General features: G+C 42.5%; 1 protein-coding gene across 2 annotated transcripts in view; it reads right to left on the bottom strand.

Moving 5' to 3' along the window:
* The window catches only part of ITPK1 (inositol-tetrakisphosphate 1-kinase), a 149350-nt gene that overhangs the window by 58091 nt on the left and 63699 nt on the right, over positions 1–27560 (bottom strand). For both annotated transcript variants that reach the window (XM_082059620.1, XM_082059621.1), the window contains exons 4-5: positions 15657–15782; positions 4549–4666 (exon numbers count right to left, since the gene is read on the bottom strand). In XM_082059620.1, coding sequence (XP_081915746.1) covers positions 4549–4666; positions 15657–15782 — 244 coding nt within the window. The remainder of the gene's footprint in view (positions 1–4548; positions 4667–15656; positions 15783–27560) is intronic.

Raw genomic sequence — 27560 nt, 5'->3', positions numbered from 1 at the left:
CAAAAGTTCCCAAATCTTTCCAGTGTGACAGAGCAGGGCTGAGAGGTACCAAGCACCAACAGCGGGGGAACAGAGCACCGCCACGTGCAGCACTGCTGTACGCTGATGATCTTCGGACAAAGTCTTTCCAGCCACACAGAACACTAATTCCATTCCAATTACTTCCCTCGATGCTTGTACAACAGTTTTCAGACAGAAATTAAAATGCAGTGAGTGAACATGCACCACACTTGGAACGAGGTAATGAGACATCTGTTTGCATACGTTCTGGGTGGAAACAGAGCATATAGTCCACAGGGGAGGCTTCCGCATCCAAAAACTGGTGCGGTTATTTGCAGTAGCTAACATCAACCCATTAACATAGCTGCTTTACTGATGTGTCCCTACATAAACAAGTGAGCCTCAGGTGGGTGATTTAGAGCCTTTAAATTAAAACCAGATTTTTCCTTTCATTCTAATAGGAGCTTCAAATACAGAAAGAGGTGCCTAAAGTTGACCTGCGTGACTATTCTTCTTCCTCCCCTCTGACCAAAACTGCTATGAAAAGTAGGCTACAGAGAGTAGTGGCCACAGTTTCAAAAGGTGAATGCCTAGAGCTATGTATATATGACTATTTTCAGGCACTTTTAACTGGGTGGCCTGATTTTGAGAAGTTTTGAGTACACATCAGTCCAGCAACGTACATGCTCCATAATTTCCAAAAAAGAAAACCAGATTACCTATTTTCGCATTGAATTGTAAATACCTAGTTTTTTACTCAAAAACAGATCTACAATTTCTGTTAAAACAACATCTACACAGATTGCTTGGCATCAGAGCCTCACTATATCAGGGTACGTGAATGAAAAGAGGTTCCTGCCCAGAAAACTATGGCATCTAAAGGGAAGAGACAGGCAGATGAGTGCCAAGAGAAGAAAGAAATGCACAGGAGTGACACGCTGTGCCCAAGGTCACGCAGCAAGTCAGAACCAGTGCCAAGCAGAAAACCCAGAGCCCCAAATCAAGTGCCTGACCCATGACATCATGCTGAGCCTCTCTCCTAGTCACAAAAGATATATGCAGCCGTTCTGGGAGTATTTCTAAGAGTAAGCAGCGTGTTTACTTCAGTTTTGGCTTACATTCCTTCAATTTAGATTATTATTTGTAAGCTATGTAGGGAATTTCAAAAGCTTTTAATCCTCAAACTAGAAATGTAATATAAAAAGGTTAGTTAGTGCCTAGTCACAGTGATAATCTATTACCATCTTAAGTATAATTTAAAAAGTCAGATCTTGAATTCCAAGGTGGTAGGATCACAGCTTTTTAACACAGCATCAAAGAATTTAGTTATTTTTCATGAGGTTAATGCTTAAACAGCTCCAACCATACAATATTCTGATAAAAATGAAGTTTCTGTTAAACAATGATCCTAATCTTTCAGCAAATGTTACAGAACCCAATCTAGAGCACTTTTATATCAGAAGCAGTTCTTCACAGGCAAGTAAACAAAGAAATACTGCTGCTAGAGAAAGATTCAGAACTGAAGGTTTAAAAATCATGAGATCTTTGAGAGCTTGCACTCAAACTAACAGAGAACAGGAAAAAGAAGTCACAATCCTGGCTAGAGTATTGCTAAAACATGTCTTAAAGATATTTTTTTTCTTAGAAGAGTCCCACTTCCTTCCAAGGGCACCATCACTATCTATACTGAAGAAAATAATCTCTGCAAGTCACCTCAGCAAGTCCCAGGTGGGTGCCAGCCCACTACATTCGAGGAGAATCCTGGAGCAGGTTGCCCAGAGAGGTCATGATGTCTCCATCTATGGAGACAGACAAAACCCAACTGGAAACAGACCCAGGGAACCTGCTCTGAGCAGAGGAGTTGGACTATAAGATCTCAAGAAGTCTCTTCTAACCTCAATGACTCTGCAAATCTGTGAAGCCTCCTATTACCACAAGGACTGAGTGGTTATAGTGTCAGTCTAGGATATGGAAAGTCCAGGTTCAACCCCATGCTTCATCCCTGACCACACGTACACCTCTTACCTAGTTCTTAGTTCTCTTCCACCTCTGTCCCTTTAGTGGCCATGGGCTGTGGTAGCAGAGACAAGGGCTGTATCACAAGCCTCTTTCCATACCATTCTCATGCAGCTGGATCAAAGTACTTATCACTCAAAAACTTGATTTAACAGAGAGCAAGCCACAGGACTTTCGGAAAGCCTAACAGTGTCCAGATGCCCAGTTTTAGACACTTCAAATAGGGATTCCTTTTTCAGGAAGCATGGAGAATTCACTGTCAGAAGGCCAGGCGAGGTATTAACTCTGATATCTGAAAGATAATTACATTTAAAATCAAGCTGTTTGTAGAATATGGGGCCCTACTGCTGCAGAAGGCAGTCACCCCAGCAACACCTGCCACTTCCAAAGGCACAGGTGACGCAGGGGGAGGAAGATCCAGCACCGTACAAACCAGAGTCAGCAGAGCATGTGGTCATCCTCCCTTCAACCCAAATGCTGCACATCTCTATTTATACACTTCTTGTAAGGTCTACAGGGCTGAAGTGTAAACTGGAGATCATAAATAAAGACTGTACTTCATTTATAGATACTTTAATACATAATTCAAATAAAGGTAATCATCACCTGAATCCAAAACTGGTCTGTAAACAAACACTAAATTTTCTTTTGAATAACTTTCAAAAGCAGATTTCTGCTTACACACATACTCAACCCTTCAGAGTTTATGGCATTCTTTTGGAAGAGATAATCCCTTGTACTGAACTTAACCCACTACATCAATTTTCTATCCTGTGATAAACTGGGCTCTCTAGTTACAACTCAAGACTAGGATATTATTTTCTTGGCAGTGGCTTCCATTTTAAATTCCAGAACAAAAAAGATGCATCTCTTAAGACCTCATGCTATTCACAGATGTATTACTTCTTGTTTGAGTTTTCTAAGTGCTCATGGCCTTGGGATATGACAAGACAGCTGCAAAGTAGGAAACACAGTTTAGCACGTGAAAACAAGGAGGGGGGAAAAACACACCACGCTGTCTAGAGGGATGTAACTTTTTTGGTCTCCCGAATTTCTCACTGCAGATCATTACATGTGGGAATACAGAGGCTGATCTAGTTAGGTCAGAACAAGAAGTTAGCCAATTACTCAGCTCTTCTGAGATTTCCCCAGCTAAATACAAAGTTGGTTCAAGGTCTCTGTCATGATATTTCTGATGACGAGACAGAAATAAGATGAGATGGGAGAGTGTGAGGGGACGCAAGAAGAGGGGAAATATGGTCACATAACGCTGCAGCAGCCAGTGAGAACAGGTGAAGTTTTTTCTTACCTCATTCCTCAACTTTATTAACAGCTTGTCTTTAAACTGTCAGTTTTAACTGAATTAAAGCCTACTTTTTTCTTTCTGAAGCTTTTTTTCCTTTTTAGCATCAGTTTGACCAGAGGAGGCCGAAACATGCACTAGACAAACTACTTGCAAAAACTGGATGCTCTCCTGAACATATTGTTCTCACAGAGATAACAATAATAATACCAACAGTCATTTAAGAAAAAAAAAAGCAAACACCTACTAAATCTCTTCTGCTGCTAGAACAAAATCCCAACCATTTCCTCAGAGCACAGGTTTCCCTCAGCACCTCTCTCCCACTCGCCAACAGTAATAACCACTCACAAAAATTATTTTATACAAATTGAAATTTTTTCCTACAGAGATTCCAAAAGAGCTCCACAAGAGAAAGTGCTGTGAATTACTAGTCTTATTTTTACATAAAGACATTGCCGATGTGGCCAGGCAGGTCAGATGCGAACAGTATGTTTATAAATCCACAATTATAAAAATACAAATTGATGAGCTTCTTATCTGCCCATCAAGACAGCGATAACACAATCCTAAATGGTAATTCCAATTATGCCTCATTAGAACATAGTTTCGCAAAGCAATTTCCCCCAAATATGGTCGTCTAACTTATGAAACAGCTACTTCAAGAGCTACTCTAGATTTAAACTCAAAAGCCAATAAATGTTTTGAGAATACGACAGTAACAGGAGTAGAAAGGGAATGAAAGACAAACTTAGCCCAACAGTTACAATGGTTAAAATTATAAGATTCTACAATTACTCAGGTTGTAAAGGCATGACTTCTAAATGTGGGAATACAACTCAAATGATGCCAATTAAAGGCAAGAGTCTGTCAGGTAACTAGCCAAATTCACACCTCAGGATCCTTATGACAAGCTGCTAAGTTTGTAGAGTCATTTCAATTTACGATCACACAGCAAAAGACAATGTTTTCCAGAAGATTTCTGGGAGCACTCACTGTAGTAAATATGGTCCTCATTAAACCCACATTGTAGTTTTAACCAGATGCAAACCTCCTTTGTATAGATCGAAAAAGAACAGCATGGGATTCCAGAGGGCAATCCTGCCGTGTTTGTACTCCATGGAGAGACAGAGTGCGAGGGGCCCAAAACCACTACTTCAAACCTCACATCCAGCTGCTTCCTTCTCTACAATCACAATAAGAGCCTTCAGGGACAGCTCGTATGGGCCTACCTTGCATGTATGCCTCTATTTGCCGAATTAGCTCGTAAGACTTGGATCGGTCCAGAAGTGTACGAATAGCTGGAAGAGGGTCCAGGATAATGGTTTCAGGATGAGCATCAATATACTCCTGGAAAACAAATACAAAGAAAAAAAAGGCATTAGGTTGGTTGAAGAGTGTGGAAAAGTAGGGAGATGGGGAAGAGGACTAGGTTAAAAACCTCAATGCCCAGTTTCTCTTCAAGGGGAGACAAATGGACCAGTCTAGACACTGACTTTTGAAACAAACACAAACATGACAGCTATCTGTTTTGGGATGGGAAATGTCTCCTGTGGACTCACCAGTGAAACCTGTGCTGCTACCACATCAACTCAGAAGGGAAACAGTGGCAAGTGCCACAGTAACACCTGTGAGCAGGGCTGCGAAAAGCAGTTAGGAAAAGAAAGATGGCACGATGCTATCTTGGGGTCAGCCTTGCATTGAATTACTGCACATGAACATCGTAACTGTCTGAACTAAGCTCAGGACTACATCTGAGTTCTTTAATGTTATTATTGCTGTCCTCTAGCTGGGCTGAAGACAGTGTTAAGAGCTGGACGATAAGGGCTGGAATTCTTTTTGGCAGACCTGAAGAGACTGCTGCTTCGCTGTGTCTTCAATGAGTTTTGAAAGCATCTATCTTGCTACTTCTCTAAGCTCATACTCTCCTCTCCTGACTACAAGAACAAAGCAAACTTAATGTTCTCATGGATCTTCTTGGGAACTCAATTCCCCATTCACTGAGGCTGTGATTGCATTACTGCATCCTGGCCATAACCACAGACACAGCTGCCAGGTACTGGCCTTGCAAACACAACAAAACTTCCTTCTGTTTCTCTCAACAGAAGTCGAGTTCCTTCATCATTGCCTCAGCCTGGTATCATAAAGTCAATAGGACAAATAAGCCTTTATCTTAATCTATCCAAAATCAGACAAATGTTTCCAAAGTCAGCATCTGCCTTTATTTTACCCAACTTCCCAAAGTTATCTTCATGTTTCCACTCATCTCTTTAAATCCATTCATGCAAATACATGGGAAATGCTCCTGCAAGTAATGGACTTCCATGAAGTCCTGCTTCCCTAAGTTGGTTACTTTGGAAACGTACTCCAAAGGATACTTAGGAGTGTGAGGTGGTCTCAGGAGATGCACTTTGGTGGATATTGAGCTGGAGAGAAAGGAATGGCATCATCTGCTCCCAGCAAGTGATTCTGCTCCAGATATTGCCTGGGGAAGCTGCCTTCCTCCTCACTCTCCTCCTAAGCACCGGCAAACTGTTGCTTTCTGCTGACTACATAGTCTGAACTGATGGCTTGCTAAAAGGGGATTATTCTTTTGAGGCTAAGAGGATCTGCATTGAGGTTTAATGAACCCAGTGCATCAGCCATAGCACACAAATCACTTTCCTTCACAGTGCATGAGGCACCCTTCAGTGGCAGTATGTGTGTCTGACGTATTTAATAATCCCTGCAGAGCACAAGGAGTGGATTCCCCGAAGATAAGCTCGACCTCACTGCCACTTGGGAAAAGTAAGAGACAGAGCCTTCTGCACAGTCAGGCATCAAGACTGTCAGACCCGGCTGCTGTCTCACCCTTGCAGCGTAGCCTGGATAAAAAGCCTCTTCGGTGCACTGGAGCAGAAGCTGAGTTCATTTCAAGTCATTAATAACCAGGACATACAGAGAACAATTTTCATGAGCCTCCTGCCCCCACTACTTCTAGGCTCTCAGGCAGAGCAGCCAGCTTTCAAATACAGAAGAGATACGGTAACTTGCTACCTAATGCATCTGAAACACCTACGTATGCCTATGCATATGTGCCCTTTTACTCAGCTTCAGAAGACACCTTGTGGAGCTGAGACAATCCAGTGATTAGGGCATTAGCCTGAACTTGCTGACCCTGAAACTGTACTCGAGCATCTTGACATATCTAAAGCACACCAAGATGGCTCTTTTAGCCCCTCTGTGCCTCAGCTTTAAAGACATGGAGCTACCACATTGTGCCTGTCCATGAGCCCACTGAGAGGATGAGCACGTTACAGCCGGCCAGTGCCAGCGGGATGGGGGAAGAACACGCGGTAACCAGCCTGAATGAGCCGAAACGTGTCCTCAGCAGGGATCTGACAGCAAACACCCTGCGGCATTTCTGATGCACGTACTAGCTCTTCCTCTCACACTGTGGGGACCACCTCTCTGCCTCAACCAGACTCTGGTTCCACCTTGAATTTAAGCTCCCCATACTTTCAGCCCCTACTCTGTACATACTAATCCTTTCCCACACACAGACATCCATCCTGTCTATGGCCTCCATCTCCTTCACTTTCCTCCAAGGTAGGAATTATTTTTCCCTTTCCTAGCTCATTGCGCACCTTCTCAAGTCTTCCTGGTGCTCACCTCAGCACTGAGGACTATCCTCACTCCCCTGGGTTTGGTGTGTTCCTCTTGTTATTTTGGTGCACTATTTCCAGAGGCACCCTTGCTTTTCTATGCTTTCTGTAAGGAGCTTCACAGTGCTTTATTTATAATTATAATAGCTCCAAACCATATTAAAAGATCATCCAAGCAGTAAGGTTGACGCAGCATAATGAAGTTTAACAGCAATGAAGGCATGATCCTGAGGCCATTCTACACGCAGCAATGCATCAACCAAAGCGACATCCTAGCTGACTTTCCAGTGACTGATTTCTCACTCTGTTGCCTTAAGGAGTCTCCAAAAAGCTCTGTAAGGCAAACCAATGAAGAAGAAGGAGGTGGGGACTCTTTTCCAGAAGCCTGGAGGACTTCAACAAACTACTCTTTTGTCAAGAACTGCACTGAGTGTAAGGTGACAGCTCCTTCATGCACACACACAGCAGACTGAACATGAGCTTTCTTTACAAAACAAGTAAATTTCTTGGCATCAAACCTATTTCTTTCAGGTGCTATTCTCCAGCACTTCTCTGTTTACAGGCTTAGGTACTCAGACAGCCAGAGGGCATAGGAATGGCAAAACTCAGAGACTGTCAGCAAGGCAGTGAAGATCTGTATAATCTGAGTGAAGGACTAGGAACTGAATAAGTGTCTCCTAGAGGTCATCTGAGGGCAGGCTACAGGTCTCTCATTTTAACTGAATCCAGAAACCGTCTCTCATTTGAAGCAAAGGAGTCTGTCAATGCAGAACAAGGTCAACTCATTTGTACAAGGCATCTACCTGAACACAGCCGGTGGTTAACTGCTGAAGCTGTTTAGGGGACAGGAACATCAACATGTGCCTAAAGTCCTTATAACTTAGCACCTCTCCTCATGGTATTGTGTGTTGCCTGGATTTCCATCACAAAGTAATTAACTCCGCATTCAAAACCAGAATGATCAAGTTGCAGCAGGATCTCCAAAGCAAATCACCCAGTCTCCCCTTGGGCATGGACACTGCCAACAGCTTCCCAGCCTCACACCAGTACATCACCAGCACACGCAGAAGAAAAGAGTTCCAATATCTATGCACGGAAAACTACTTTAAATAAATAATTAATTTGAAAATACAAACACTAGCACAAATTCCCCAAAACAGGAAATTACAATAAGAAAAATCAATTTTGTCAACTTCACAGGAAAATTATTGTAGCTGAAGTGAAACTTTTCATAAACTTTGCTTCTTTACTAGGAACTGCTACACACTGAGCCATCACATTCTACTGAATATATACCTGTGAATATCACTTAACAGACGGGAAAACAGTGTGTCCTGGCAGCCAAGAGGCCACCCGTGTCCTGGGCGCATCCAGCACAGCATGGCCAGCCGGGCAGGGAGGTGATTGTCCCGCTCTGCTCTGCACTGGTGCGGCCTCACCTGGAGCACTGTGTGCAGGTCTGGGTGCCACAGGATAAAAAACACATAAAGCTGCTAGAGAGTGTCCAAAGGAGCAGTTAAAGTCACTTGGTTTGCTCAGCCTGGAGATGAGGAGACTAAGAGGAGACGTCATAGCAGTTACAGCTCCGTCAAGGGGATGAGGAGCGGCAGGTGCTGATCTCTCCTCTCTGCCAACCAATGACAGAACCTGAGGGAATGGCAGGAAGATGTGCCGGGGAGGTTCAGGTTGGACATTAGGAAAAGGTTCTTCACCCAGAGGGTGGTGGAGCCCTGGAACAGGCTCCCCAGGGAGGTGTCACAGCCCCAAGACTGACAGTGTTCAAGAAGAGACTGGACAACACCCTCAGACACATGGTGTGAACTGTGGGGTTGTCAGGAGTTGGACTCGATGATCCTTGTGGGTCCCTTCCAACTCAGGAAAAGAGAAACACTGAAGCCAAGATATAGCTTTCAGTATAGCACAACCTTTCAACTTTGAATGTTCACATTTTCTCTGATCACTCCAACAAAGTAACTCTAAACTCTCCCTTGGTGGATTTACCAAAGGCTGGTATCCAACAGCAGATTCCAACAACCCAGGCAACAATCTGGAGGATATTTAGGCTTCCCAACAATATTTTGAAAGGGCTTTGTTCTTGGGCCGCATTTCAGCTTGACCCAGACAACGTCTATGTTTTCCTCTTTATAATCTTTGACATAATAAAAGCAAACAAGAAGAAACTAGGACCTTTAGCAGATCTTCCTTTGTTTGTATTACAGGCTTGGCGTTCAGTAATGCTCTGTACCAGCTCTGTTACTGGCAGGAGGCCAGCAATGAAACTTGAAATCAGAGACCAAGTATTTCACGTTCTCGATTAAATAGCTCTGGATGTAACACAGATTAAAAAAAAAAAATCTTGAGAAGTCTGTCTATAGATGAGAATAGAGTTGTTAGTAATTTTATTCAAAAAGGTAGTTAATGATTATACATATATATGTATATATAAATATATATATAAGTTGATACAGTTTCTGCTGCAAATATTAGGTCATTGGATGATGACAGACTGACTCATTGACTTGATTTTATTACTAAGTAATAAAACTTCTAGAATCTTTTGTTTAATATTAAACAAAAGTTGCATATTATGTGACAATCTTTTTTCACAGACACCTCCTAAAACAAAAAGTGTAGACAAGTTGGATCTTGAACAAACACCAATCTTAAAATTGTTTTTCTCTGAATCTGGAAAAGATTCTTGAAGTGGTTGGGAGGGATGAGGGGGCAGCAAGGGGAAGCATTTTTATTGATTGTAAACCTCAAAACAACTTTCTGAGTACTCAGCTTCCCCGTTTTGCCTTCAAAAGTCCACCACTGATTCATCTTGCAAATGGGAAACTCTCCTTACAGTTAGTACTTGAACTAATTTAGTTAATTTTGCCTGCTTATGAAGCTCTTCCAATCAGTGTAAGAGAGAATTATTTTTCAAATGGGAAAAACACAGTGATTGGCCTATGAATTCAGGCGCAAATAGGCCACTTGAACTTTGTGTCTCACCCTGTCCCCCAAAGAAAAAAAAAATAGTCAGATTCGATAGTTTCCTTTGATTTTTCACTTGCCTTTTCTCAGCAGAGCATGTGAAATCTGAAATATGTAAGTATTTTCAGAGTACAAAGCTGAAAACTAGCAAAAGAATGGGCTAGTATCTTAACAAAATGAAGACAGCATCAAAAAAACACTCCCATAATCTCCATGAGTAAATACCCAGATGACCTTATTGCAGCTGAGACTTCTGAAGAAAGTTATCGGTGCAGCAAGAACAATGCACTTCTCCCCTTCCAAGCAAGAGCAATCCTCTAATTCCTTCCATTCTGAAATATCTCCCTAATTTTCCTTCTTCTCAGTTCCAAACCCTTCTAGGGAAGCTTATGAATCAAGAACAGAGGAGCCATTCCTGGACAGCTTCACAGTGGGAGAGGCAACAGTCGACAGGCAAGGGGGGAAGAAAACACTGAATTTTCATCAAACTGATAGCCGAAGCCTAGGCATAAAAATGGCTTCTGATCTATCTCTTTAAGAAGGCTAATGAAAAGAGAACCTGTTCAGAAAACACTCTGAAAGACAAATTAATAACCCTATTGATTTTACATCACTTGAGCCATCATTTTGAATGGAACAGACTCGTATGAAGCTGCAATGAATGAAGCTACTCAAGCCCCTGTACAGCTATGACAGGCAGCTGTTCAGAGTGTTTTGCTCTAATAGGAGCAAAGATTCCCCAGTCAATGTCATATGAAAGCCAAAACATACTTTTCAAAGTCATAAACTTTATCTAGAAGGCAAGAACTGAGAAAGCTTGGTTCTCTTTCTTACCAAGACAGGAGCTGGAGCACCAGCCAGTAAAAGGGACCCTTGGGGACTATGCCTCTTCCCCCCGACTTTATGTTCCTCTGGCCAAGATGGAACCACCAAGGACTCTAACAGTTTTTTACTAGACAAAAAATAAACTATGTTTCATCAGTTCAGGCCAGTGTTGCAGTGGGTAGCAAGGGAGACTAATCATCATCTCTATAAATAATCACTATCCCCAAAATAAGGATCTAAGAGTCCCACAAAGTAAATGGAAAGATTTCTCTGCTTTGCACTTCATGCAATACACGAAATGCTGCATGTGGTCTTCATTCAGCTTTGGATGAGATCACTAGGCACTCATCACTGATCTTCAATACAGTGGAGAACAATTTGCACCCACCAATACTCTCCTGAGAAACTGTAGTCCAAACCACACCTAAATAGCCTGAAGACCTCAGGAAGCTCAACCCTAAAGGTCTTCTGTGGCTAAAAGCCCACTGTCAAGAGGCAACTCCTCTTTGCGGTTTTCAGAGTCTGCTGTAATTATTATTTTTTACAAGGCAATTGAGAACACTCATTAAACAACAAGACAAAAAGGCCCTGCCAAGAGGCCTCCTGTCTACCAGCACCCTACACCAGACCGTGCAACGGTTCATCACAGACCCCAGCAACCAGGCACAGACTCAGGTAAACATGAACCCAGTGTCTTCCTCAGCTCTTGCAGGTGACGTGGCCAAGGCCCCTGCAATACAGCTCTGAAAAGAAGTTATTCCAAAAAAGGGCATAAATGTAGCCTGGCGGACCATTCCTCCTCCTGTGGTCAAGGATCTCTTACTCTCTGCAACCTGGAAGACCACTTTATGGACACTGCAGCAAGGACTGGTGCCAGGTTCCACCTTGCTGTTGCATTCATATGCAAGAGCAGGAAAATCAGCATATTGAATTTTGGATTTTTTGGTCTCGTCAAGATCATCATAATTTTTTTCAGTGAATTTAATGAACAATAAAGGAACCGCGCTATTTCCATTTCTGTCCAGGTCCCAGAAAAAACACAGTGCTTATATGACATCACACATACATAAGTAGCTTTCTGGTAAGGTGGTCACTTCACATTTTCTAAGTTGTTCATTGATTTTAGTTGAAAAAACCCAAACCAACAACTCCACCCCACACACTTTATACAAATGGATCCTCCTTAAACGTCATTATTTTCTAGGGAATATACTTAATTTCTAATAGTTCTCGGTATCTTATGCAAAAATAATACAGGACAGGTGGAGACAGGCAGAAATTTCCTGCCAGTTTCTGCCCTGAATACAAAATTACCTGAGAATATACCCTTTAAACATACTTTGTGACTTAATTCAGCACTGGTAGGCCTCTCCTCTACTCTGCTGGTTCCTGGGTACATGTGTTACTACAACAGAAGTTTCCTGCATAAAAGCAGTGTGCCACAACTCAGTCACATATGCAGAACCAGAAGCCCAAAGCCTTGGTTTACTGAGGAGACGACATTATTCAGAAACCTGCTCACGGGGGTCCCTGCCCTCTACCTCATCCACTAGAAAAAGATCCTCTTCCAGTTTGGAAGGCACTGGGAGAGGATCTTTTTCTAATGAATGAGTTTTGAAGATACTGAGAGATTATAATCTCATATCCACAGTCAGAAATATGTGTAGTCCAGTAAAGGAAACCTACGTTCTGGTTCAACCACATGATTGTGGACAAGTCATCCACTGGGCTACACTGAAGGACAATCTGTAAAAACCGATCATCAGACACCAGTGTGACTATTGTAACTTGGTCTGTAAATCAGATGCCATCATAGCTACTACAAAATCATACCAGAGCTCCAAACAGAAACAAACAAATCCAAAGTCCTTATGCAAGCTGCTCTGAGTTGACCTAAAGGGCTTCTCATATTAATCTCAAAAGGGAGTTAATACCATTTTCTTTAATTTACAGCTTGCAAAATAAAAATTTAGAGATGCAAATGGAATGGTCTAGATCACATAATGAAACCGTGGAAAAGCATGTGACTGAAACCACATTCCAGGATCCCCTTCTAATTCTTCAGACATTACATTGCACTCCTCTGCAGGAAGATGGCATGCTCAAAGGAACAGATATATTAGATAACATGGTGCTTACTGAACAACCAAAAACTAATGACAGGGAGAAAAGAAAGAACATCAAGTTCTCCTCTAACATGCCTGGCTTTTTTATTATTTTCATTTGCGGTTAAATTTAATATCCCTAAAAATGAAAGCCTTGAAGGTACCAGCCAGCTGGATCCAAGCATTTCGCAAGAAGAATTAGGCAAGTTTCTTAGTGCAGCCCTGCAACAGCCCTTCTAGAGTATATCTGGCTGAAGCTTGCTGTGGTAAGGAACCAGTGGAGCTCAAGTTCTAGAAAAACCATAAACAGCATGACCAAAAGGTCCAGGTGGTAAAACTGATGCCGTCATGCACAACAGTAGCAAATTCAATAAGCCTGATAGAAATGTACAATTTGTTCAAGTTTTGCCAAGCTTTTGCCTACAGTCAGTCTCCTGTTCCTGTCCCTGCCAGTACGTACAATTCAGAAAAAAAAAGTGGAAATTTGAGTCCTCTGCAGTAGGCAATCCTGTACTGAAACTGAATTATAGCTTACTTTCTAAAAAAAAGAAAAAAATCCAAGCAGCACTGCATTCTATAACTTCCTTCTGACAGCAGCTTAGAAAACGGAAACAATATCACCACATACATTTCTTATTTTTTATGCAGTATTAACTCTTCTATGCGAGTTATCATTTCTAAAAGTTTAAATCAGTACTTTCACTTCAAATAGACTATGGTTAAAAAAAATGCTTTATTTGGTATTATCATTTGAAAGAAAACAAATCCTGTAAGATCAGTGACGTAGTTTTAACCTACATAGCTCTGTACATATTGAGAATTCTAGGAGAGGCTTTGGGTGGGCGAAGCTGGGTTTTTGGTTTGTAGCTGCCGTTTTATTTGGGTTTTCATTTTTTCATAAGGGGATATTTCTGTTGTTTTTAGGTCACTGCATTTCTATTCAGGTTATATTAGTCTTTTACAAGGGCTATCGGAAAAAAAAAAAATACAACAAGCAAGTACCTGAACTAAAGAATAAATGGATAATATATCCATATATACTGCTTCTCTCACTCTCTCAGAATTTAGCCAAACTCATTAGATAAAAATCATATTTTCACTGAGATTTTCTAACTTAAAGATATTTAAAAACAAAGCTTCAATATTTAACCTAAACAAAAATAACAGATTAAGTTATTTAAACAGTAACAAAGGTACACAGAATAAAATCAAAGTATCACATTACAATTACATTAAGAAATATATCAGAGTAAGAGATTTAGCTTTAGCAGGTCACTTTATGTCTACCAGCCTTCCAGCAGCGCAGCACACCTGAGCACAGCCCACTAAGTCCTGAGCCAATGCCACGGCTCTGGCTGCAAAGTGCTCCAGCCCATTTCAGACCAAACTTCACCTTCGTGGTCAAATGCATCCTCTGTACTTACTATTGTTTCCTCCAGGCCTCACTTCAGTACTTGAGAACAGTATCAGCTTGTGACCTGAAGCTATTAAATACAGTAAGCTGACTAGCTGGACTTCTTATTCAAAATGTTCCACATCTACTGAAGAGTTCTTGCTCCAGAATACAAGAACAGTGTTTTAAATTAATTGTACTGCTACGCACCAGCTGTCGTTCTACAACTGTCTGCACAAGTTCCCTAGCAGCACGTTCTCCAGGGGAGCGGGGAGGTGCCGCAGTGCCACACAGAGCCTCACACAGCCTGGCCTTCAGGAACGCGCATTACAACGTCAGGATTGGGAATGAGGAACCTCATGAACTGTGATCAGCTGTGAGCAACTTAAAACATGTGCTCTTTATCTCTTTGGTCAGCAGTTCTCATTGGCAGGATGGGTATATTCTGAAGGCAAACTAGTTAAGGTCTGAAACAGAGAAAGACTGCGAAAAGAAAGCCCCAAAGTCCATCTCTCCATATACGTTCACAAGCTGCCAGTGCTGTGGGAAGTGGATGCCCGCACTACTTGGTGATGAATAGTCATCTACTATTCAGAGAACTGGTGCCAGAAGTTCAGACCCACAAGTAAAACCTTTTCATCTCTTGTATGTAGTTGAGTAATACGCATGTGGGAGGCAGAAAAAGCTTTGTAACTAGAGCAAAGAGCATACTGACTCCATTAAGTAAAATATTTTCTGCATTACTAGTTGTAGGACATTAAGCAGAGCAAAGAACCTCATTTCCCAAGAAAATAAAGTTGTCAAAATTGCAAAATTTGTCTGAGCTGTTTTTCCACCTGACATAAGCATATTCCATAGGAATAGGAATTCTTTGGGAAAACAGTTGTCTGTAACACTATGCCCAGCATATTTCTGACCTTCAATGTAAATGTGGGGAAAAAAATAATAGAAAAGGATTCTCAGGTACTAGAGGACAGAATCACAGTAACCTTGATGTTACAGAAATCAGCTTTCCAGGATCTCAGAAGACAAAACAGAACTGGGCAAAATTAATTTAGTGGCTTCTGTCATGGAGAAACACATGGAAAGGACTCTGCAAACACCCGTTCTTCTTTGTGAAGAGCACTCATGCTCTTAGAATGACATCAGGACAACATTTGGTAGCAAACCAGTTCTTGCTAACCTTACCAATACGATGCAAAACCTATCCAAAGGTGCAAGGCTATTTTTGACTGACAAAACTAGTTTTGATGGGCTACCAGTAGCAGGGCAGCAGCATGCCAGGGAGCTCTTTTCATCAAACCCTACCAACTGCACAGGAAACAGATTGAATTTGCTGCACCAAGATCATCCTCCTGCTTGAAATGCAGAAAGATTACAAAAGAACCACTTACCTGGAACCTTTGAACCAACTCAAGTGACTGGCTGTCATTCTGGTCTGCTTCAAGGATGACGTCGGTCAGTTTATGTATGATCACATCCAAAGGTCCCTGATCTTCAATGGGTTTGGTGAGGTCAAGCTGAAGAAACCAGAGAGAAACCTTTTATTAACACAGGGAAGATCTGAGGTTCCTGTCCCTGCCACCATCCAAGGTACCACTGCCACACAGAAGGCATTTACTTTACATGCTGCCTTTATTTTGGTATGTTACCCAAATCCATTAGGATTCTTATTTTACTGAATTGCAGAAAACTTTAATCAGACATTTATTTTTCAGCAGTGTAGATCTAATCCTGTGAAAAACCTGTGAGCTCGTTGGCGAGCACCCTTCATCCAAACACCTCCCCATGCTTCCCCACCCTGAGCCAACATTTCCCTCTTCAGGTGTCTTTCCCAGTCCTTATACATGCAAAAGGAATGAGCCAACAAAGATTATCACCACTATCACAGGAACGCCTGCCATGCCCTTCACCCTTCAGGATGATCTTTTGAGGTCCCTTCCAATCCCTAACATTCTGTGATTGCACTAAACAGCACCCAGGACAGTAGTAATACAGGTAACACAAAAGCAAGTGACTCAGGACCTTTGCAAATTCATTTGCTGCAGTGACAGCTACTTAGCAGGTGAGGAGGGGTGCAGCTCCCACAGCACTCCCACTAGCAGACCTGGGCAGTGACCTGGGTGGGGGACACAGACTTGGGGTGGGGTGTGCAGAAACTCTGCTCGAGACAGCATGGGAAGGCATGAAAGCCATGGTGATGTGTCACAGGGTTTGGTCCCCAGTACCAAGACAGGGTTCAAGGAGGAAAGGAACCACCTGTACTTGAAAAAGATTAGAGTTAGGGATCTCTTGAGGAAATCTCAGTGCAAAGGCAGCTATGGGACCTGAGGGAATGCACACAATGGTACTAAGAGAACGGGCCAATGTCACTGTGAGGGCTCAGAAGCCCAGACTTGTCAGGTCATCAATCAAAACAGTGCAGATTCCAACTAAACCAGGAAAAAATTTCTACCAGGAGTTGCAGCACAGAGTCCCACAGAGGCTGTAGGATCTCCATCTTTTGAGGTTTTTAAGACCCGACTGGACAAAGCCCTAAGTAACTTGGTCTAAATTTAATGTTGAATCTGCTTTGATCAAGATGATATATTATGGACTCCTAAGGGCCCTACCAAACTTAATGATCCCACAAAGCTACTTATCAGGTTTGAACATTTGTACAGCACAAGTACCAGATCTGGCTCATGTTCAAGCCAACACACCTGGCTGCCCACAGCTGCCACATTACCAAGCACTGCTCTTCCACCGATGGCGGGACCTACCGCACCAGCGACAATGTAACCGTGTAAACTTCAAACTGGGAACATCTTCGCAATGAGAGACAGATGTGTGCTCACCAAACTGAAGTTAGCATCTGATTATACAGCTACACGCACGTTTTCTCCCATTGCTGGTATCCCTGTTACTCAACTCTGGCAGAGAAGGGCGTGGGGGGTACAGGAGAGAGAGGAGGGCTGGGCACAAGAGCCTGCTGACGCTGTTTCGATGGAAGCCTCGTCTTTACTGTCTCATTTCCTGGAGTTTTGTCCTAATAAAATTTCCCACCCTACAGAAATGGCCTTGCTTTGGATTAAGGAGTGCCTTAAGGAAGGTAGCGATAAGACAGGATGGCTGGAGCTTTAAGCCCCAATAAAACTAAACCAGCAGACTAAACCAGTAAGCTGTGGCTGGGTGAGGCAGCCCACAGAAGGTCTGGCTGTGCTGGCACTTAGGTTTTTACTCCCACAAGTAGCATGGATGAAGGCTAAGGGCAAACACGAGTCTCTGCAAAATCGAGGCAAAACCAAGTGAACTGCAGCTTGGCTAAGGATGTGCAAGGAGATGATCTACTTCTGCAACCAACTTCCAGAAAAATCAGTTAATAACTTTAAAATAAGTCTCAGATAACCACGCTGCTTCTCCTGAGGTCTTTTCATCTGCCTATCACATCTGGAAGGAAACAGCAAAACAAAGGGTCCATTTAACTGGGTCAGAAAGTTCCCAGTTGCCACGGTACAAAAATGTGAATTAATCCATTTTCAGGACTTCCAGTCTGAAAAACACTGAGAAGCGAATAAGTATTTGAGATTGGTTACCCCTCTACATTATTCCTGCCCTTGCAGCTCAATCTGCACAGAAACATTCAGGAAACAAGAAAACAGTCCTCCCTTTCAGCCTTGACCCAAGAACAGAAATAAGCCTTCAAGGCATATTAAGGCATTTTCAGCACAGTGTTTTCCAGAAGCATAAGACATCTGGGGAAGATAACTTTTTTTCACAACGGTTGTGCCAGCTAAAAGCAACTGGCATATTTCGAGAACAAAACCAAAATGCACCTTCTTCGCACATCAGAAAGTATTAAAAAGGGACCCTGTAACAGTGCTCTGCTTCACCAGGAAAGCAATGCCAGAAATGACAGCACGCTTAAGACAGCCCCTCCACGAGGCAGGTCAATGACCACTTCACTTGCCTCAGCAAGGACAGCAGGTACATTTCAACCACACAAACCTTCAAAATTTGATCCAGTATTTTGTGGACTGGAGGACCAAACCGCTTGCAAGAATAAGTTCTCTGTGTTCTGGGCCATGCTGCGGAAAGCAAATATTCCTGGGCTGTGCGGAATTTGGAACAGATCCACCTTCCTTTTATGTACCAAGAAGAAAAAAAAACGAAACATAAAAGTAGAAGAAAAAGAAAGAAAAAAAGATTTGAGGGAGAAAAAAAAAGACGCCTTTTCAAGTTATCAGACCCGAGCAAAAGTCAGTGAAAGTAGAGTGCAAAATTTCTGATGGCCCTCTGCTGAGACAAACACTGATTCATTGTTTGTCATCAGCTGGAATTTGAGCCCTCCTACTTCCCTTCTCTTTCAGCATCTCTCTCTCCAAACGATCTTTGCATTTGACATGATCAGCCAAAGGTTTGTTTTTGCACAGAACTAACACCATAGCAACAGAAGTGAGAGAAAAGATTTATCAGCACCAGCTTAGAAAAAACAGAGAGATATGGCTATGGTGCCTTTTCTTCTGTGAAGCAGGTGATAGCCTACTCTGCTTGCCCTTTTTTATATTAAAAAACCCAACTACCCAGTATTGGTTTCATGACATTGCCACTTGCCACCAAAACTCAGGTGAATTTCATGGAAGACAGCATCAAAGCTGTACACAGAATGCCAGATACAAGACATAGGCCTTTCCACGTCTTTCAAATCCATATATAGAAGGAAACAACCACTAGGTAAATGCCGTTATCACAGCTGGCTGTAGTTAGCCTGCTCACCTTCTAATGGAAAGATGGGCTGGGTGTTAAAAAACACTCCGAACTTAGAAACATCGTAGCTTCCCCCATAGGATTCCCAGAGCATCCACCAGAGAGCAAGTTACAGGCACATAGAGCTCTGTCTCTGCCCTGCTCTCCCCTTCCTCCATCCTCCAGAAACACACAGCCAGCACATTATCCAAATCATTACGCAGGAGGGCAAAAGAAGTTTATTTCCATTAAGCATAATTTGTTTAAAGTTTTGGAGTTGTTTTTCTCCAGAACGCTGGCAATCCATCTGTATTGCGGGGACAGGGCGAGCTCCTGGCAGAGCGCCACAGCTCTCCGCTGGTCCCAGCCGCGATCCCACACGCATGCAATTCTGGAAGCTGTGCTTCAAAATAAAACCATGTCCAAGTGAAAAAAAATCTGGATTTGTTCACTCAGGGGAAGAAAAAAAAGAAAAAGAAAAAAAGAGATAGAAAGAAAAATTAAAACAAAAAACAACCCCCCCCCCCCAAAAAAAAATAATCAAACCAAAACAAACAAAAAAACCCACACCATAAACAAAGCAAAATAACCACCACCAACCTGCAAATGTTGAATTTAGCAAGAAGAAATACTACTTATCGAAATAATAAAAAAGTTTTGTATTTTTCTGTTTGATTGAATTTCCACTCCATGCTGTAATCAACTGTATTTCAGAATCAGGCTGAGCAGGATTTGTGTTTTTTTAAAAGCTCTTCTTCAGAAATAGTTTTGGATTATCATTCACATGAAATGAAGACTTAATACCAACCTGTCCAGTTCTCTGAACTGAAGACAGATCTGTGCACTGCTATAACCCTGAGGAATTCACAACACATCTCTCCATTCATATTTATCCTCTTTTTTTCTCTTAAAATAATAATAAATACTCATAAACCTATTGTTTAAGTATTTTGATCCCAGTCTCCAATCATCTAACAAACTCCACTCACCACTAAGTTCTTGCTGTATTTCAGTTTTTACTTGGGACTCTGCTTAGGAGCAGCAGAACAGGAGTGAGTGCGTGTCCCTCCGCAGCAGCCCGCCTTGCTGCAGGTGGACAAAGTTCATGAAACTTTCAGCCAAGGGAGGTTAATGAAGAGAAGGAGAAAATCAGAGATGACAGGTTTGCTCTGAGCTTTTTCACTAGCCAGATACCACCGAATCATCAGACATTATTAGCTTGAGTGCTCAAAAGCTTAGTAAAATGCCATAAAAAGGAACGAATCTGTCCAATTTTCCGGTAGAGACCTGTCAATGCTCTGCTACACGTTTACAGAAGTCACAGTCCAAAAGTCCCTTTGTGGTAATTTAACTATTTTCTTCCCTGTGAACGAGACTCACAGCACCAGTCTGACCTGACCTCTCTGCTCCCTGATTCCTGAGGCTGTAAATGGAATTTTCTACACAAATCTACTGTAGCCTGTTATTCAGGTATTCAGTTAAGATTGCACTGAGCCCAAAACGTGTAGGCTTTACTTCAATCTTCATTCAGCTTCTTAAAACTCCACTGCACACAGACTTTCAGGTTATTTGTCATCATCTTCCCTCTCCTGGGGCTATTTTCTACGCTCTATATTCATCACATGCATTTATGGCAAAAGGCCTGTAAAACAAAGGCTTTGAAATTCTTCCTTTCTTCCCCCATCCCCGTTTGTAGTGTTCACCTTTACTGTGCATCAATGCTGAGCAAGTTATAACGAAAAAAAGCCACGAGCTTTTGGTTGGTAACACAGGTCTTCAAGAAGCTGAACCCTGGCAGCTCATGTATTGGTGGATGCTTTTCTCTCCCCATAAATCTCATAGATGAAGGCCTCTAAAAATATCTTAAGTGCTCTGGAGAGGGAAGGCAAGCAGCAAAAATCAATAGTGGTATGTTCAATGTTTTGCCTTATTGTGAAAAGTAAAGAATGAAATACGTAGGATAGTCTAACTATAGGAGAGAAGGTGCTTTCATTTGAAAGGAAGTGGGGCAGAAATCAGGAAAGTGGTTGTGCATGTCCATCCATACGTGTGAGACCCACCCACAGAGCCCAACAACGACAGAACAGGGGCGTACAGAAGTCTGTCTGCTCTTCTGATAAATCACAGGACCAGGTGAGAACAGCATGTCTTTTTTTTCCCAAACTAAATCCCACAGGAGCAGTGCAGTCCTGTCTCTCCACCAGGACAACACTCCCACAACCCCACCCCCGGTCAGGTCTGTGCCAGTACAAAACCGACATGAGTAACTCTGTGCCAAAGCCCACAGAGGCGACAAACATACATCAACACATGAGGAAAGCCATTGTGTTATCTGGTAGGTGAAAACCAGGTATTTTTCACTGATATGCAGGCTCTCTGTAGCTACTAAAATATTCACATATTCAAACTAAATAAGTATTAAACATTTAGATATTTAAGAGATCTTCTCCTCATCTCTCTGGCCAAGCAAGACACTTATCTTGGTTGTCATCATTCACAGCTAGTGCAAGCATTTGTCACTTGCTGCTGCTGCTAACTGGGTCAAAAGATACTGGGCAAGAATAGAAACCCCAGCTCTGTCCTGCTGCAAAGTGCAAAGACCATCAAATGCTGTAAAGACAGAGCAAAAAGATCAACAAGAGGCCCTATTTTCTGTCTCCACCCCTCTTTCCCCAGCATCAAATTAACTTGCATGTCCTGTTGCAGCGGCAGTGACCTGAGAACGGAAATCCGCTGCGGTGAGATGTCCCCGCCTTGGCTCTCCTGCCTCCCCCACACTGACAAGAGGAGAGAGAACCACAGTGCTGGTAACAGCCACCACGTCAGCGGGGAACTCTTCCCCAAGCAGGAAGGAAATACAGCTTGAAAATACCTTTTTGCTAGTCTTCTCAGAATCAAGGAAATCGCAGAACCACAGAATGGTTGGGGTTGGAAGAGACCTCAGGAGATCATCTAGTCCAACCCACCTGCTAAAGCAGGTTCACCCAGAGCAGATTGCACAGGAATGTGTCCAGGCAGGTCTTGAATGTCTCCAGAGGAGACTCCACAACCTCTCTGGGCAGCCTGTTCCAGGTCTTTGTCACCCTCAAAGTAAAGAAGTTTCTCTTCATATTCAGATGGAAACTCCTATGCTTCAGTCTGTGCCCTTTGCCCCTCATCCTATTGCTGAGCACCACTGAAGAAAGTGGTCCCATCCTCTTGACATCCACAAGCACTGGTAAGATCCCCTCTCAGCCTTTTCTTCTCCAGGCTGAACAGACCCAGCTCTCCCAGTCTTTCCTCATAAGAAAGACTTCGTAAAGAGTTTATATTTCTATTAGTGCAGGATGCTAATTTCACAGGTTCTTTTGTTGCTCTGCTCACCTTAGTTTTAAGAGAACCACCAAAGGAGAAGGAAAGAATGTCCCATGCTGGGACACATCACTCAGAATCTCAGGTGTCAGTGACATTCCAAGCAGCAACATATGCCTAAAGGTGAGGAGCAGCTCAGCATAAGCTATGAAGCCCTGCTGGGTTCTCATTTTCTCAGGTACTCAAACTTTAACACATGAGTAGAAGATTCTGGGTTTAACAGATGGCTTCTTTGTGGTTTCTTGCGGTGGTGCTAGAGCAGATTACTTTGCATTCTGTTCGACACAAGCTGCCAGAGAGGATGTGTGAGTACTTTGCACATTTTCCAGAGCCACATGCTGCCACTCCCCTAGAAGCTAGGTATGATCTCCAAAAAGTCCAGGAAGTTCTTGCTTCTAGCTGTGTTCTTGATGCAATGAGGTAAAAGGAATCCTGTAGCTCTTTTTGCACTACCAGTACTAGCATATACAGCCACCATTTACGGATCACTTCTCCAACTACTACATAAAATGACCAGCCGTTGCTCAGTCAAGGCTTGTCCTGCAGTCACGCCACTCCCCAGGACCTCGGTGAGCATCAGCACCCCACAGTCTCCTCTGCACCTTCCCAGAGCAGCACACAGCAGGTCAGCATCGCTGTCACCCCTGCAGTGACACCAACAGCGACCTGTGACTCCTACTCACTGTGCAGAGCAACGCGGGCACAACTTACTGCATCTCGGTTACTCAAACCTCGCCCACTGTCCCCCTCTCCTCCCTCCTCTGACCCGGGCATATAAACCTCCACCGAGCATCACTATTCAGTTAGCATCCAATTTTGTCCCTTCACTCTTTAAAAACAAAACAAGAAATCCCATCTTTGGGCTATGGCTAAAGCTCCTCGCCACGATGATTTTCTTTTCAGCAGAGAATTTTTTCAGCCAAGACTGGAATTTTGTTGCTACTAAACTATAACTCGTATGGCTCAGCTTTAGTCATCTCCTATCACCTGTATAATACTTCGACTGTTCCAGAAAGTTCTCTCTAGAACTCGCAAAGATGCAGGAACGGCTGTTTCTCAGCACAATATTAAACTGAGAGCTCATGTCCCGTTAGGACTGGACTGCAGGGAGCAAGCTTTGTAGGCAAGTGGTCAGGTTGTTCAGTCTTGTTCAGGGACAGTCTGAAACGCAATTACTGATTTTCAGCACTGCAGGAGGGATCCTCAGTGTTACTCAAATCCAAAAAAGCCTCTTGCCAAAGGTCTCTCCTGAGGTCACCAACACTCCCGTGGATTAGGAAAGGCAGCAGAACAAATCCAGAGATTAGCAGAGAAGAAAAGTTGAACAGAAAATGTGTGACATGGGAGGATTAGCACCCGAAGGAAGGAAAGCAAGTTACAGAAAAACAAGAACTCAGGAGAAAGAGCAGTCGGCATAACCTGCTCCTGAGACCGCCTTATTTTCTGGAACCATCAGAAAGACAGCGTTCAAACACATTAGATTAAAAGGCTATATAGGTAATTCTAGTAGTGGAAGGTATGGGAAAATACAAAATGGTCACAAAAGTTCTAGCTCACTTCTTGACCTTAAAGCTTCAGAATGGCCAGACTGGATCCAAAAATCCTAGGAAGACTTTACAAGGACGACTCTTAATGTTTATTTGAGGGAACTGGGTCAGCTCTAGCCCAGTTATTGAAGTGACAGCTCAATCAATCCTGTAGAAGAACAGACATTAAAGGAGGAGTGGAATGGAGAAGCCACCCATGGAGAACACTCCAACTAATCCAGACTACAGAAATAGTGCAGCACTACAGCCAGTACAGCCTGGTAAGCACAGCGAGGGGGCAAGAGGGGTGCACTGCACTTCTCAGAAGCTTTCAGTGCTTAATTATAACTTTATATAAACACTCAAAATATCAAGATCTGACAGTACTGCAAATACTTCTTTTTAATGACTACTGGATGCAGAGAAAGTTAAGACGAAGGGAATGTGGTCTTCTGGAAGTTTCTTTTAGAGCCATGTAAACATGCACTGCCTAACCTCCCTCCCTTTGGCTGTGGGATAAGTAGAAAAGCTGATATACAGGAAATAACCCCCAGAAATCCTGGCTACCACCCTTTATCCTAAGGGCCAAGGAAGCTCAGCTCTGCACTGGCACCACACGGCTCAGGCTCAGCTTAAGAATAATTCTTCCGCAGCACCTGCCAAACATCAAGAGCAGCCCACGCTCCCGTGTGTGCAGCTGCACTTCCCAAGAGACTGCCAGCGACTCTGCTGTAATTTTCCCTTCAACAAAGTTTTCATGCTCTTTATTTGCCCCATCCTTAAAATAATTAGAATCTCTTCTAAAAAATGAAACAAAATTGAAACAGATTTCTCTTAACAAAAAATCCTCCTTCATACAAACATCTTTTATAGTGTTGCTTATGGACATTGGGTAGCTATTAAAGTTACACAATTGTGAAGGATGGGGGAAGAGGAGGGAGAAGTACTCTGGAATACAACAGGGAAGAAACACAAAAGCTTTAGAAATAAAAAAATTGGTAAGGCTGCTTTTAAACAAAGAGAAGGCCACGCTCAGGCTGATCTATATCACATCCCTATGCTGCATGTGCAGAAATCAGAAGAGAGACTGTGAAGAGATAAAAGAGATTGTGGCATTCCCTTCCATCCTGTTCCAGCAAGTATTATTTATGGGAGAATGAAGTTGCCCTTCAATTACAAAGCATTACTTCAGCTTGAAACCACTGCTCCAAGTGAGACAAAATGATGAAACTGTTCCAAGGATGAATGTAAAGGCATTTGAAATGGTTTGAAATGAACATGGCCACAAAAATAAAATAGCCTGTGATTTTTCAAACTGAGGAAGAAGGGTGAAGATCATGACCTCCACGGGTCACCTTCTCAGATGCTGCACTGCTATAAGGTATTGGAGAAGGGAGCAGAAAGTGAAGCCAGGAGAAGGTGGCAGGGACACAGACAAGGCTCCAACACGAGGAAGAGGAGCAGAGCGGGTCCAACTCGTTGCTTTAGCAAACACCCTTGCACAGAGAAGGTGGTCACAATACCTAATGGCTCAGCAACTGCAAGGTGTCTTTGCTATTTACTTTCTACTATGTCTGGCAAAGTCCTTGCAAGTGCTCCATGGCCCAACCATGCATCAGACATCTTCTCCCACCCAGGTGAACTGTCTCCAACACTGCACCTGCAAACACAGGTGGAGAACCACTGGCACAGGCAGAACATTTTAGGTAAAATTCCCTTTAAACAAGAGTGATAAAAAGTCTTGCTTTTGCTGTGTTGAAGTGGTCTGACAATCCCGCACTATTATTTGGATATAGCCAGATATTAATGGGAATGAAAACAAGAGGAATTATATCATTCGGGGAGATTAGCATCTTAAACCCAGGAGAATACTAGGACTGAGGTTGTAGTTCAGCTATTCCGAAGCAGAAAAGCTAACAAAACATTTAGTAATACAAAGAATACTACATCAAGCTGGGTTAGTTTAAATTACAGAATAAAATGGTGTACAGCTCAAACATTTTTTAATGTTCTCAGAATGACAAATTGATAAATTAAAGGAAATAATTAGTAAAGACTGCTGAGCTGTGAAAAACTCAAGGATTTGAACATAAAGAACACTTGGCATTTCTTGCAGGCATGCCAAAGAATGAAACGTATTTTGGGAATACATAAAAACCAAGAAAAAACTAGGATCTCTGTGCAGCAAGTGAAGGTTTAATATTAAAGATAATATAGGAACAGCCCCAAGCACAGATGTTTGGTCCCAATTTTCAGCAAGAATAAAGATGCTGACCATGGGAGCAAGGTAAACAAAGATGGGTATAGATATACCACAGTGGGTACTAGCAGTCAAAGCCAGAATTCATGGAGTTATATTCACTTCATCTCTATTTTAAGGAGTTGATAATGATACTGTATTTTCAGGCTTCTCCTTGCAGTCAGTGAGAAATGAAAAATTACCTTCATGTTCTAATTACATCTAGCCTGCTTCATGTATTCCTGCATTCATATTCTAGGAAATGAGGAACTGCACCTGAAATACGCCTGATCGGAGGGAGCGTAGTGGAGTGGCACAGATGACTCTGAAGAGTTCAGTGTGCTGAGGTGAGGCGATCCTGCCTCTCTCCCATAACTGGATACTTAAAAAAACAAACAAACAAAAAACCCTGCTAGAAAACAAAATCCAGTTAACCAAAACATGACACAGAAAATCACAGGGTGGTGACACAAGGGTTCTGAATAACTGTATTCATTATGGAGTGCTTCCCAAGGATCAAAAAATAGCAACTACATTAGGGAAAAGGATGGCTACTGACTGTACTACGCAAGCATTTCAGCACATTTGGAGATATTGAAAAGTAATCAGATGTACAGCGGTAAGTAAAAAAATGTAGTAAAACATGACATGAATCTCTAAAATATGGATCAAAACCATCTAAGTGGCTGTCTTTGTCTTTCTAAGACAAAGAAAATGCAGAAAAGCTATTTTCTCAGACTTCAGGAAGGCATACAGTCAGGTAAACTGGGAAAGACCAGAAGAAGAACAGGAAGGTGAATGAAGAGCTAAAGAAAAGAGAGGATGATAGTGGCTTGCATGCTGAAAGCAGCAGTGTCAAACAAGCACTGGAACAGGCTGACCGGGGAAGTGGTGGAGTCACCATCCCTGGACACGTTTAGAAGATGTGTGAATGTGGCGCTTAGGGACATGGCTTAGCGGTGGACATGGCAGTGTTAGGTTAACGGTTGGACTCAATGATCTTAAAGGTCTTTTCTAACCAAAATGATTCTATGATTCTAAAGCAAGGAGGGTTTAGTGCTCAGGCACTAATCTTGCGACATCAACCATTTTATTTAGTATCTTCATTAGTGATCTTAGCACAGTAAAGATTACTGGTAGGACTTTAAAATTACACAGAAGTATAACTGACACCACCACCCAGACAGAAGTATCATGCAGAAGGGAAAATGAGAAATATGACAACATAACTAAATACAAAATGCAAGGCTACATGTTGCTGGATTCACGATGCAAAAAAAAAAAAAAATCTGCCTTATGCTCAGAGATGTGTGTTAGTACAGTAGTTGAAGTATGACTGTGACAAAGATAAACTCAGTTTCACCAGGATCAGGGTATTTTGGGTGAGGTTTGTAAGAGTCCAGCTAGTATACAAGGCATTCCTGAGATCCCTCATGGAACAGCTGCACTTAGTTTAG

Source organism: Streptopelia decaocto, assembly GCF_964273445.1.
Source record: "Streptopelia decaocto genome assembly, chromosome: 7".
Taxonomy (NCBI): Eukaryota; Metazoa; Chordata; class Aves; order Columbiformes; family Columbidae; genus Streptopelia; species Streptopelia decaocto.
This window is presented reverse-complemented; position numbering and strand designations above follow the sequence as displayed.